The 14,966-nt window shown below is 41.5% G+C and overlaps 1 protein-coding gene across 1 annotated transcript in view; it reads right to left on the bottom strand.

Moving 5' to 3' along the window:
• Positions 1-3,363: 3,363 nt before the first annotated feature.
• The window catches only part of PODN (podocan), a 95,862-nt gene continuing 84,259 nt past the window's right edge, over positions 3,364-14,966 (bottom strand). Inside the window, exon 12 of the mRNA XM_068110854.2 lies at positions 3,364-5,357. Within this exon, the coding sequence (XP_067966955.2) occupies positions 5,189-5,357 (169 nt within the window). The 3' untranslated portion in view covers positions 3,364-5,188. The remainder of the gene's footprint in view (positions 5,358-14,966) is intronic.

Genomic DNA, 14,966 nt, shown 5'->3' with positions numbered 1-14,966 from the left:
CTGCAGACTATTCCTGGGGATCTAAGAACTTACCGATCAGTCGACTCAATCCAAAACGACCACGAGACTGTCCATTACCCGGTAGAGTTCCTCAATTCGCTACAGCCTGAACCTTGGTAGACTGAACCTTGATTCCCCGTGCTTCTCCCATGGCCAACTATACGTAGGATGTAGTCGGATAGGACAAGAGAACAATCTATACATCCTATCCGAACAAGGAAAGACAAAGAACATTGTTTACAAGGAAGCACTGTGTAATTAACTACGTGTCTGGTGTGTTGTGACGATTGTGAGAATATCGATTCTGATTCTGATCTGATTTTTATGTGTATTTATGTGTATTTTATGTGATTTTATGTATTTATGTGTATAAAAAAAAACACAAAAAGGCACGAAGGAAAATAGTTAATTACTCCGACACATTTAACTGCGGTGATTGAAAAATCACCGGACAATTGTTGCTGTTTTGATGCTTTTTACTGCTGTTTTGATGCTTTTACATTGCTGTTTTGATGCTTTTTCACTGCTGTTCTGATGCTTCTTCACTGCTGTTTTGATGCTTTTTCACAGCTGTTCTGATGCTTTTTTGCCGTTTTTTAAATATAAAAATCTTATTTAAAAAAAAAAAAAATCCAAAAAAATCTCACAATGATGACATATAATTCACAGAAAACGTTGAAGCAACCGCGTAATATTGCGGTGATGTTTAACTCTGAGTGAGAATAGTTCTAAATTTTAAAAACTTTCATCTGATATTTGTGATTTATTTCAAACAAACTGTATTTCCCATCTACACGGCCATGTATTCCTATTAACGTTATGTAAAGTACATAAATTGTGTGGATTACATCATTTGTGGATGTGATCAATTGCCAGTAACCATCTATATCCCTCCCCTCCCCTTCCCTCCCCCTCCTCCTCCCTTTCCCCCCTCCCCCTTCCCCCCTCCCCCTCCCCTTCACCCCTCCCCCCTCCCCTACACCCCTCCCCTCCCCTCCCCCTCCCCTCCCCCTCCCTTTCCCCCCTAACCCTCCCTTTCCCCCCTACCCCTTCCTTTCCCCCCTACCCCTTCCCCTTGCCCCTCCCCCTACCCCTACCCCCTCCCCCTCCCTTTACCCCTCCCTTCCCCCTCCACCCTACCCTCTCCTTCCCCCCTCCCCCTCCCCCCTCTTCTCCCCTCCCCCCTCTTCTCCCCTCCCCCCCTCTCCTCCCCTCCCCCCCCGTTCCCCTCCCCTCCCCTACCTCTCCCCCTCCCCTCCCCCGCCCGGCAATGCCGGGTACTTCTGCTAGTTTTCTAAATTGCCTAAATAAGTTTTGCATTTTTTGCTTTTACATTTAAAATTTTACATTTCTTTTGTTAATCAGTTGTTGTTTTTATTTCAAATAAGGGCTGTAAAACCCCACCAAGCATGAGAAACCAACGTAGCAGTATCACAAATTCAAACCTCTCTACCTGGGTAGATGGCATTTAAAATGCCCACTGATTGGCATGAGTTCCTCAAGACACGGAGTTTGGCCTGAGTTCCTAAGTTCCTCAACTCCTACCAACCCTTCCCCCATTAGCCTGACTATCGATTCTGATTGCACCTCATGTTCATGGAGTCCCTGGTGAATAAACCATTTAGTCCCAATTTTTATTTTTTCATCAATGTTTCCCTCCAAAATCATGGATTAAAAAAAAAAATTCAAAATAAAAAAATCTTCATTAGAGTTTCAATGAATTAAAAAAATTAATTATATAAAGATTTAAAAACAAAATTTAAATTCACAAAATATAACAATTCAAAAAAGAATTTATAAATCTTCCCAAAAATGGAAAAACTTAAATTAAAAACAAGTAAAATTTAAAATAAAAATTTAGAAGATTTCATTTCTACCCTGCAGTTCCATAAGGGATGAAACAAACTGCACATAAAAAAATTCCAAAATTACTTTTCCTTAAAACTAAAATAAGATGATAAACAAAACACAAAAAGAAAAAAAATAGGAAATAATATATATATTTTTTGACATTTTAAATTTGAGAATGAAAACAAAATAAAAATTTGAAAGGCAAAAAAAGCCTCCCTAAAAATAAAGCAATATTAATTAATTATTTTTTGGAATAAAAATAAATGAATTTTTTATAAATCCCCAAAAACATTTTAAAGAATTAAAAATAGTATTTTTCTGATAACTCAAACTCCTAAAAGTAAAAAAAAATAACAATTTTTGGGAGGAAGTTTCTAAATATAATTCTCAATTTAATTTTTATTTGAAACTTTACTATTCAGAAAATAAATTTAAAAAACAAAATAAAATGTGCATTTTTTTTTTTTACGTTACATGTCATGATACTATCTTCTAGTTCTGCACTGAATTGTGGATAGCAACTGACTGATGAAGTACAATCATTGAATTACATGCTAACACCATCTGTTTTGTATTGGTAACATTCAACATCATCCCTCTCTGCTAGTTAATGACTTTTTATGAAGTTCAGCATTGAAGTCTGTATACCTTTTATTGAGACACCCTGTATTTTATTTATAATTTTGTTAATTACTTTTTATGAAGTTCAGCATCGAAGTCTGTATACCTTTTATTGAGACGCCCTGTATTTTATTTATAATTTTGTTAATTACTTTTTATGAAGTTCAGCATTGAAGTCTGTGTACCTTTTATTGAGACACCCTGTATTTTATTTATAATTTTGTTAATGACTTTTTATGAAGTTCAGCATTGAAGTCTGCAAACCTTTTATTGAGACACCCTGTATTTTATTTATAATTTTGTTAATGACTTTTTATGAAGTTCAGCATTGAAGTCTGCAAACCTTTTATTGAGACACCCTGTATTTTATTTATAATTTTGATAATTACTTTTTGTGAAGTTCAGCATTGAAGTCTGCATACCTTTTATTGAGACACCCTGTATTTTATTTATAATTTTGTTAATTACTTTTTATGAAGTTCAGCATTGAAGTCTGTCTACCTTTTATTGAGACACCCTGTATTTTATGTATAATTTTGTTAATGACTTTTTATGAAGTTCAGCATTGAAGTCTGTAAACCTTTTATTGAGACACCCTGTATTTTTAATACTGTATTTTATTTATAATTTTGTTAATTACTTTTTATGAAGTTCAGCATTGAAGTCTGTATACCTTTTATTGAGACACCCTGTATTTTATGTATAATTTTGTTAATGACTTTTTATGAAGTTCATTATTGAAGTCTGTATACCTTTTATTGAGACACCCTGTATTTTTAACACTGTATTTTATTTATAATTTTGTTAATTACTTTTTATGAAGTTCAGCATTGAAGTCTGCAAACCTTTTATTGAGACGCTCTGTATTTTATTTATAATTTTGTTAATGACTTTTTATGAAGTTCAGCATTGAAGTCTGTATACCTTTTATTGAGACACCCTGTATTTTATTTATAATTTTGTTAATGACTTTTTATGAAGTTCAGCATTGAAGTCTGTGTACCTTTTATTGAGACACCCTGTATTTTATTTATAATTTTGTTAATGACTTTTTATGAAGTTCAGCATTGAAGTCTGCAAACCTTTTATTGAGACGCTCTGTATTTTATTTATAATTTTGTTCATGACTTTTTATGAAGTTCAGCATTGAAGTCTGCAAACCTTTTATTGAGACACCCTGTATTTTATTTATAATTTTGTTCATGACTTTTTATGAAGTTCAGCATTGAAGTCTGTATACGTTTTATTGAGGCACCCTGTGTTTTATTTATAATTTTGTTCATTACTTTTTATGAAGTTCAGCATTGAAGTCTGTATACCTTTTATTGAGACACCCTGTATTTTTAATACTGTATTTTATTCATAATTTTGTTTATGCAGTTTTCGTATATTTATAATCACCCTTTATAATCACCCTTTGAAAGGATTTGTGTCCCATCATGGCAATTTGTGCCCAAACAAGTAATCATAGGGTTAATTTTGCAAAGACAGTCAGGAATGGTATTATAAATTATATGCTAATATTTCGTGCGTAATCCAATGGGTGAACAGCAAGTCCTGCTTTGCAACGTAATTCATTGGATGCACTCAATTAAGTGCACAAAAATGTGTTACTCCATGCACAGACCTAACATGTCATGCACAGCTTATGCCCATGGACAGATATGTGCAATGCCTGTGATTGGGCCTTAACATTCCTGTGCTACATTGCACCCTGGAGTGGAGTGACCCAAACTTGAATGCAGTTCCTGCTGAGCATCGTCAGCACAGAAAGTTGCAGCCTTCCAATCTTCTCCCCCTTTCACCACCCCATTAGCCTGACAGTGCATCTCATCTGAGAATTTATCTAATAATTCACACTTTTTTGCTATAATGATATTGTTTCCTTTCCACCCCATCACAGCCATTCCTGCACAAATTACACGACAAGCACTTGTCTATATATGCCACCCAAACAATGTGGGTGTCATCACAACTACCTTCACAAATGAACCTTTTGGCTGCTTGTATGTCTTTTGTTGACAATGTTATAATTGCCACTATTTATTTTTCCATCAATACAGACCACTCTAGTCTATAAAGACTAGTTTTCCATTGTGAATCAAGAGGACAAACGTTTTATTTGATACATTATCAACTTGGCATGTTTCCCATGCCCATTAAACTATTCACTTTACCTTGGCATGTTTCCCCTCCTCCTGACATCCCAATGATATCTTCCATCTGGCTTTTATTGATAAACTAACCAACTTTCTTTGATAAACTTAAACTAACCATCTTCTCCTCGGAAATCAGAAGCATTGTGGAGATGTAATGTTTGCCAAGTATGTGATTAGGCAAATGCTCATGGAATTGCATGTTGCATGTGCAAAGGTGACAGGGTTATTTAATTATGTTGTTTTTAACTTTTATGTGCAGTCCATCAATAAATCTCAGATTTTGTCTCACATGTGTTTTTATATCAAGTCAAAAATCATACGAAAGACATAAAATTATTACTCACTATTGAAGTCATTATGATAGGATTATAACATTTTTGAATAACAATGCCTTGGTGAATATATGTCTTATTTTCCATGCACCTTGTCATCACCCATCTATCCTATTCTGTTAGGTGCACCCTAAAGTTTCCAGGAGATGCATATATTATGTGATTTGGTATAAAAAGCAGTCCATGTTAAAAGCAGTCATAACTGAGCTGTTGCTGCAGACAAGTTCATCCAGTATGCATGTGCTCAGTTGTGCTTTCGTTGTCTTCATTGTTGCTTTTTTTTTCTTTTTGTTCTTTATCCCAGCCTGGGTTTCCAGTGAAATCCAGGACCTGAAGTAGGATCAGCCCTTCGAATACCTCGTCGCTGATGCTTCCCGCACGCAGTCTATTGTACCTGCACGTACACACAAACACCTTCATATGCATTCAGAAATTCTGTTTGTGAAAGGTTTAAAAGCTCAGATTTATTGTCAGCTTTGAAAAGCAATTGGGGTTAGCAAAATTATTCATAATTTATATGGTCACTGCAGGATGGAAAGTAAAAGGTTTTGGGAAGTTAATTAGAAAGCCCAAAGTACTTTGATTGAAGACGAACCAGCTGTTAGGAAAGTCACCGGGAAAAAAGAAAAAGAAAAAAAACAAAAAACTTGTGTACTTGGCATTAGACAATGGCAATAGTCAGGTTCACCATGTTTTTTCGTTCAAAATTTTGGTAGATTAGCAAAACTATACATTTTTGGAATATTCAGAGCATGACGAAACCAAAAATTAATGTTTACATTTGCGTAGACACCTTTGCGAAAATGACACTCAGGACAGTGATGAAGATCTGTAAAAGCATATTCCTGAATGGTATAGACCTCGTAGATCCTGTGTATAGGACTTATAGTTCAATCTGATACTACCTATAACTTCCTATAACAACCTATAACTTCAAAGGACTTGCAATATCATGTATTATGTAATACAGTTATATCACAAATATAAAGACAATGCTTTTCAATTACCTTTGTTTGTTGCTTTTCTATAATCCTGAGCACTATTTTGAGGCCTTTATTGGATTCCTTGACCCAGAAAACATAGGATTAGCATATTTAATTAAGTCTCTAGGTTGACTAGAAGCCGAGATCGCGCAAAATATGTATTTGATGGTGGCCATTTTCAAAATCCAAAATGGCGGCCATGCAGGTGTCTGTGCAAATGCCAACATTGATTTTCAGATTCTCCATGCTCTGAAGATTCCAAAAATGTACAGGTTTGCTAATCCCAAAATTTTGAAAGAAATTATATTTGTTAACATAGTGAACCTGACTATCTTCATCACTGTCCTGAGTGTCATTTTCGCAAAGGTGTCTACGCAAATGTAAACATTAATTTTTGGATTCCTCATGCTCTGAATATTCCAAAAATGTATAGTTTTGCTAATCTACCAAAATTTTGAACGAAATTATATTTGTTAACATAGTGAACCTGACTACAAGGTCGATCAAGGAAAACAACTGCAGTTGATGACAGAAAAATCATCAAAGCTGTGAAGAAAACCCTAAAACAACTGCCAGTGACATCAACAACAACCTCCAGAGTGCAAGGATGAAAATATCACAATCCGCCATTCGCAGAAGACACCGACAGCAGAATTACAAAGGCTACACCGCAAGATACAAATCTCTCATCATGACCAAATATAGAAAGGCCATATTCAAATTTGTCAACAAGTACATAGGTCAGCCAGTGAGTTCTGGAACAAAGTTTTATGGACAGATGAGACCAAGGTAAACCTTTACCAAAGCGATGGAAAGGTGAAAGTGTGGTGAAAGGAAGGAACTGCATTTGATCCAAAGCATACTACATCATCTGTGAAGCATGGTGGAGGTAGTGTCATGGCATGGCTGCCTATGCAACTGGCTCACTCATCTTTATTGAAGATGTAACTAATGATAGCAGCAGCACAATGAATGTGGAAGTGTACAGAAATATTTTGTCTGCCGCCTATGTACAAGAAAATGCCTCCAAACTCATTGGGCGGCACTTGACTGTGCAGCAAGACAAAGACCCAAAACACACTGACAACGCAACCAAGGAGTTCATCAGGGGGAAAAAAATGGAAGGTTTTACAATGGCCAAGTTAATCTCCTGATTTAAATCCAATGGAGCATTCATTTTAGTTCCTGAAGAGGAGACTAAAGTCAAAAAAAACCCCAAACAAACAACAACTGAAAATGGCTGCAGTAAAGGCTTGGAAATGCATCTCAAAGGAAGATGCCAAGAGTTTGGTGAAGTCAATGGATCACAGGCTCAATGCAGTTATTGCATGCAGGGGATACGCAACCAAATACTACTATATTAATTTAATTTACTTTTTAAAAGTTAATCTGTTCCAATATTTATGCTTACCTAAAATGGGGAGGGGGGGGGTGGGGGGGGGGGACTGAACATAAAAAAGTACTATTGTTATACAATGAGAAAACATATAACCATAGAAATACCAAGAGATAAAACATGACCTGTACCCTTGCCTCATATTCATCTTTTGATCTCAAATCCAAATTTCTCGAGTATATAGCAATAATAACAAGTTTGACTTCACCATTCCAATAATTATGGAGGGCTATGTATTTCATGCTTTTGATAGTCTGGCATCTGCCTTACCCTCCCAACTCTCTCCCTATGGCATCCAAGGCCAACTCCATACATGGCTTTCTGACTTCCTCTCCTCTCGTAGTCAACGTGGAGCTCTCAACAGATTCCTTTCATCACCTCTCCATGTCAAGTGCCCCAAAGAAGTGTCCTGGGCCCAGTCCTATTCCTGATCTTCAACAATGATCTCTCTGACTCTGCAAAATCCTCTTTATCTATTTGCTGATGACTCCACCCTCTGCTGTGACCTCCCTCATTTTTCAGATAGGCAGGCGGCAACTTCTTCCCTCTGTTCAGACCTTGATAAAATCAAAAGCTGGTCAAATACTTGGAATATGACATTCAATCCTGACAAATGTCACACTCTCACTATCTCTCTCTCAGAAAGGACCATCTGGCAAGCCCTCCCATCTACTTTCTTAACAATCCTCTTGAAGAAGTCCAGTAATCCAAATTCCTGGGTCTCATGATCAGCCACGATCTTTATAAGGGCAAACCACATTTCAAAGTTGGCCTGCAAAGCCAGACGCCGACTCGGAATCCTTCGTCATACAAAGTCCTTCCTTGGCACACTTGAACTCCTATACACCTACAAGGCTTTCATCCGCAGCTTGCTGAAGTACTGCTCTCCCACCTGAATTGGCTCCCCTGCCTCACATAGTGCTCAGCTTGATGCCGTGGAAACCAGGCCTTCAAGATCATTGGAATCTCCCACGATGAAGCTGAGTCAATAGGCCTATCTCTTCACCATTGCAGACAGGTCGGTGGTCTCTCTATCTTCTACCGCTTTCTTTCTGCTCTTGCACTCTGCTCTCTCCGTGCTTTGTTCCCCTAGGATTCTGCAGGGCGCACACGGTTTACCGTCAACCATTTTCTGGTGGAACTCCCTAAATCCAAGATCACTGCCCATCTCCACTCATCTGTTCCTCTTTTCTCCCACCTATGGAATCAACTTCCACATTCTCTTCAATGTCACTCTTCCCTCCAGGTCTTCAAAACAGCTGTTCACCACCACCGCAGGTAATTGCCAATCCAAAACCGTGATTTTTTCTATCCTCGTTAACCCCACACAATTCCTCCGTCTTTCAATTTTCCAGTCTTCCTCAGTTTTTTGACAAACAAATAAACTTACGAACACCGCACCCGCATTATTGAGCGTCTTTTAAACTCTTGCTTTGCATTTCCGAGCACAATTTATATTTCCCATGAGCCTTGATTTTGTCTGAATCTCGATATTCCCCAACGCAGAGAGTGTGAGCGGCAAATTTGATTGGTCGAGATGGTGTAAAATGGCGTAATATTTTGTGCAAATGCAGCTAAATTGGAGGCTTGTTGGAAATGCTAACAAGGTAATTTGTGTTTTACAGTATTCAAGTAATATAATTCAATTGAAATAAAATGAAAGTTTTAAAGATTGTAAAAAAATGTTTTTATTCTGAAGTTTACTGCCATTGATGCACCGTCTTTTACACCACCTTATTTACCACGTTAAATTTTTTATTCGTGCCTTTTGTCTGTGTCCTTTATGACGTCTTTATAAAGAGTACGTTTTCTGTTTGGATTGATTTTCAATTTTGTTTGACAGACAAAGTGATAGACACAATTGAACCAATTGCTTAACCCCACTTTTCGCTTTGCGTGGGGTATAAATTTTTTTTAAAGCTTTTTAAGTTTAAGTTTTTTTTTTAAGTTTAAGTTTTTTTTAAAGTTTTTTAAGTTTACGTTTCAAGTGGTAGATCACATCCAGCATGTACTGGGCTTCAAACACACCAGTCAGGAAGGAGAATGTACCTCGATCTTGATAATTAGCACCTTCCGTACCATGTTGCACATCAACAGCATGGAGCTGAACCTCGAGGGTACCTTCACCAAGTCCTTCCTCACTACGACCCAGGGCTCTGACGCCCTGACCCCAAGTGCTCGCATCCTTATTCTCTACTGGCATCTGATTTCAGGCTCCAGTGAGGGTTTGGATACAGGCTCTGCTCACCAGCGGAATCTGCGTGCCGCATCCAAGCAATAAACGTTTCTTTCCACGATTCTAACGATTTACCCGACACATTCAGCTTCGGGATTTGAGTTTTTAACAAGCAGCTGCCACTTCCTTCTTAAGTTATGCAATTGGAAATTTGGAAGAACCACGTTTGGATGCTTTTCTCCACGAACCTTCATCCACTGCTCCTACAGCCCTTGGCACCCATGTCTTGGCGACTTTAGGAAATTATTTGCATTCCATGGCTTCATGCCCTAACCGATTTCATGCATACCAAACCTCTCAGAGCTTACGACACTGTTTAATTGACGCTTGCAGTCCATGGCTTTGGTCATACATGTGTAACCATCATGGAAATATCCACACCTTCTCTCTTTCCAGCACATCAATTCCATTCTCCATTCCCAGAGACCTGGCATCTGCATGCTGAACAATGGCGAGCAGATCTTTTAGGAGCAGTTGGGAAAAGATCTGCAATCCTAGCTAACTCTATTTTCTGGGTAACTCATGCACATGAACATATACATCTTTCAGGCATGCACGAATAAAAAATTTTTTGTTACAAAAACGTCATACGTCGTCAAAGTTTAAGTCTTTGACTTTTACACCCACTTTGACAAGTTAAGTGCCCTCAGAAAGTATTCACACCCTTTGATGTTTTTCACATTTGGTTGTGTTCAAACCCAGGTGAGATTGACGGTTTCTCGTTGGGCCGACATTCCAATCCAGGCTAGGGTGGCGGTATCTAGTTGGGCCAACATTCCAATCCAGGCTAGGGTGACGGTTTCTAGTTGGGCCAAGATTTAAACCCACGCTAGGGTGGCGGTTTCTAGTTGGGCCAAGATTTAAACCCACGCTAGGGTGGCGGTTTCTAGTTGGGCCAAGATTTAAACCCAGGCTAGGGTGGCGGTTTCTCGTTGGGCCAAGATTCAAACCCAGGCTAGGGTGGCGGTTTCTAGTTGGGCCAAGATTTAAACCCAGGCTTGGGTGACGGTTTCTCGTTGGGCCAAGATTCAAACCCAGGCTTGGGTGACGGTTACTCGTTGGGCCGACATTCCAACCCAGGCTAGGGTGACGGTTTCTAGTTGGGCCAACATTCCAAATCCAGGCTAGGGTGACGGTTTCTAGTTCGGCCAAGATTCAAACCCAGGCTAGGGTGGCGGTAACTAGTTGGGCCAAGATTTAAACCCAGGCTAGGGTGGCGGTTTCTAGTTGGGCCAAGATTTAAATCTTGGCCGAACTAGAAACCGCCACCCTAGCCTGGGTTTAAATTTTGACCCAACGATACCGCCACCCTAGCCTGGGTTTGAATCTTGGCCGAACTAGAAACCGTCACCCTAGCCTGGGTTTAAATCTTGGCCCAACTAGATACCGCCACCCTAGCCTGGGTTTAAATTTTGGCCCAACTAGATACCGCCACCCTAGCCTGGGTTTAAATTTTGGCCCAACTAGATACCGCCACCCTAGCCTGGGTTTAAATCTTGGCCCAACTAGTTACCGCCACCCTAGCCTGGGTTTGAATCTTGGCCGAACTAGAAACCGTCACCCTAGCCTGGATTTGGAATGTTGGCCCAACTAGAAACCGTCACCCTAGCCTGGGTTTAAACCCAGGCTAGGGTGGCGGTTTCTACTTGGGCCAAAATTTAAACCCAGGCTAGGGTGGCGGTATCTAGTTGGGCCAAGATTCAAACCCAGGCTGGGGTGGCGGTATCTTGTTCGGCCAAGATTCAAACCTATGCTAGGGTGACGGTTTCTAGTTGGGCTGAGATACAAACCCAGGCTAGGGTGACGGTTTCTATTTGGGCTGAGATTTAAACCCAGGCTTGGGTGACGGTTTCTAGTTGGGAGAGATTCAAACCCAGGTTAGGGTGACGGTTTCTAGTTGGGAGAGATTCAAACCCAGGCTAGGGTGATGGTTTCTAGTTGGGCTGAGATACAAACCCAGGTTAGGGTGATGGTTTATATTTGGGCGAGATTCAAACCCAGGCTAGGGTGGCGGTATCTAGTTGGGCTGAGATTCAAACCCAGGCTAGGGTGACGGTTTCTAGTTGGGCTGAGATACAAACCCAGGCTAGGATGACGGTTTCTATTTGGGCTGAGATTTAAACCCAGGCTAGGGTGACGGTTTCTAGTTGGGCTGAGATACAAACCCAGGCTAGGGTGACGGTATCTAGTTGGGCTGAGATTCAAACCCAGGCTAGGGTGACGGTTTCTAGTTGGGCTGAGATACAAACCCAGGCTAGGGTGACGGTTTCTAGTTGGGCTGAGATTTAAACCCAGGCTAGGGTGACGGTTTCTAGTTGGGCTGAGATACAAACCCAGGCTAGGGTGACGGTTTCTATTTGGGCTGAGATTTAAACCCAGGCTAGGGTGACGGTTTCTAGTTGGGAGAGATTCAAACCCAGGTTAGGGTGACGGTTTCTAGTTGGGAGAGATTCAAACCCAGGCTAGGGTGACGGTTTCTAGTTGGGCTGAGATACAAACCCAGGTTAGGGTGATGGTTTATATTTGGGCGAGATTCAAACCCAGGCTAGGGTGGCGGTATCTAGTTGGGCTGAGATTCAAACCCAGGCTAGGGTGACGGTTTCTAGTTGGGCTGAGATACAAACCCAGGATAGGATGACGGTTTCTATTTTGGCTGAGATTTAAACCCAGGCTAGGGTAACGGTTTCTAGTTGGGAGAGATTCAAACCCAGGTTAGGGTGACGGTTTCTAGTTGGGAGATATTCAAACCCAGGTTAGGGTGACGGTTTCTAGTTGGGAGAGATTCAAACCCAGGCTAGGGTGACGGTTTCTAGTTGGACCAACTTTCCAACCCAGGATAGCGTGACGGTTTCTAGTTGGGCTGAGATACAAACCCAGGTTAGGGTGACGGTTTCTAGTTTGGCTGAGATACAAACCCAAGTTAGGGTGACGGTTTCTAGTTGGGAGAGATTCAAACCCAGGCTAGGGTGACGGTTTCTAGTTGGGCTGAGATACAAACCCAGGTTAGGGTGATGGTTTATATTTGGGCGAGATTCAAACCCAGGCGAGGGTGGCGGTATCTAGTTGGGCTGAGTTTCAAACCCAGGCTAGGGTGACGGTTTCTAGTTGGGAGAGATTCAAACCCAGGATAGGATGACGGTTTCTATTTGGGAGAGATTCAAACCCAGGTTAGGGTGACGGTTTCTAGTTGGGAGAGATTCAAACCCAGGCTAGGGTGACGGTTTCTAGTTGGACCAACTTTCCAACCCAGGATAGCGTGACGGTTTCTAGTTGGGCTGAGATACAAACCCAGGTTAGGGTGACGGTTTCTAGTTTGGCTGAGATACAAACCCAGGCTAGGATGACGATTTATATTTGGGCCAAGATTTAAACCCAGGCGAGGGTGGCGGTTTCTAGTTGGGCCAAGATTCAAAACCCAGGATAAGGTGATGGTTTCTAGTTGGGAGAGATTCAAACCCAGGCGAGGGTGATGGTTTCTAGTTGGGAGAGATTCAAACCCAGGCGAGGGTGACAGTTTCTCGTTGGGCCGACATTTCAAGCCAGGCTCGGGTGGCGGTTTCTAGTTGGGAGAGATACAAACCGAGGCTTGGGTGACGGTTTCTAGTTGGGCCAAGATTCAAACCCAAGCTAGGGTGACGGTTTCTAGTTGGGAGAGATTCAAACCCAGGCTTGGGTGATGGTTTCTAGTTGGGAGAGATTCAAACCCAGGCGAGGGTGACAGTTTCTCGTTGGGCCGACATTTCAACCCAGGCTAGGGTGACGGTTTCTAGTTGGGCAAGATTTAAACCCAGGCTGGGGTGACGGTTTATATTTGCGCAAGATTCAAACCCAGGCTCGGGTAACGGTTTCTATTTGGGCGAGATTCAAACCCAGGCTAGAGTTGCGGTTTAATATTTGGGCAAGATTCAAACCCAGGCTAGGGTGACAGTTTCGAGTTGGGCTGAGATACAAACCCAGGTTAGAGTGACGGTTTCTAGTTGGGCCGACATTTCAACCCAGGCTAGGGTGACGGTTTCTTGTTGGGAGAGATACAAACCCAGGCTAGGGTGACGGTTTCTAGTTGGGCAAGATTTAAACCCAGGCTGGGGTGACGGTTTATATTTGGGCGAGATTCAAACCCAGGCTAGGGTGACGGTTTCTATTTGGGCGAGATTCAAACCCAGGCTAGAGTGACGGTTTAATATTTGGGCGAGATTCAAACCCAGGCTAGGGTGGCGGTTTATAGTTGGGAGAGATTCAAACCCAGGCTTGGGTGACGGTTTCTAGTTGGGAGAGATACAAACCCAGGCTAGGGTGACGGTTTCTAGTTGGGCAAGATTTAAACCCAGGCTGGGGTGACGGTTTATATTTGGGCGAGATTCCAACCCAGGCTCGGGTGACGGTTTCTATTTGGGCGAGATTCAAACCAAGGTTAGGGTGACGATTTATATTTCGGCGAGATTCAAACCCAGGCTAGAGTGACGGTTTAAAATTTGGGCGAGATTCAAACCCAGGCTCGAGTGACGGTTTAATATTTGGGCGAGATTCAAATCCAGGCGAGGGTGACGGTTTCTATTTGGGCTGAGATACAAACCCAGGTTAGGGTGACGATTTATATTTCGGCGAGATTCAAACCCAGGCGAGGGTGACGGTTTCTAATTGGGCTGAGATACAAACCCAGGCTAGGGTGACGGTTTCTAGTTGGGCAAGATTTAAACCCAGGCTGGGGTGACGGTTTATATTTGGGCGAGATTCCAACCCAGGCTCGGGTGACGGTTTCTATTTGGGCGAGATTCAAACCAAGGTTAGGGTGACGATTTATATTTCGGCGAGATTCAAACCCAGGCTAGGGTGACGGTTTCTAATTGGGCTGAGATACAAACCCAGGCTAGGGTGACGGTTTCTAGTTGGGCTGAGATACAGCCCCAGGTTAGTGTGACGGTTTCTATTTGGGCGAGATTCAAACCCAGCCTGGAGTGACGGTTTAATATTTGGGCGAGATTCAAACCCAGGCTAGGATGACGGTTTCTAGTTGGACTGAAATACAAACCCAGGTTAGGGTGACGGTTTCTAGTTGGGCTGAGATACAAACCCAGGTTAGGGTGACGGTTTCTATTTGGGCGAGATTCAAACCCAGGCTCGGGTGACGGTTTCTATTTGGGCGAGATTCAAACCAAGGTTAGGGTGACGATTTATATTTCGGCGAGATTCAAACCCAGGCTAGGGTGACGGTTTCTAATTGGGCTGAGATACAAACCCAGGCTAGGGTGACGGTTTCTAGTTGGGCTGAGATACAGCCCCAGGTTAGTGTGACGGTTTCTATTTGGGCGAGATTCAAACCCAGCCTGGAGTGACGGTTTAATATTTGGGCGAGATTCAAACCCAGGCTAGGATGACGGTTTCTAGTTG

Source organism: Myxine glutinosa, chromosome 1 (genome assembly GCF_964187855.1).
Source record: "Myxine glutinosa chromosome 1, kmMyxGlut1.1, whole genome shotgun sequence".
Classification (NCBI taxonomy): domain Eukaryota; kingdom Metazoa; phylum Chordata; class Myxini; order Myxiniformes; family Myxinidae; genus Myxine; species Myxine glutinosa.
The sequence above is the reverse complement of the archived record's forward strand: the minus strand, read 5'-3'. Positions and strand labels throughout refer to the sequence as shown.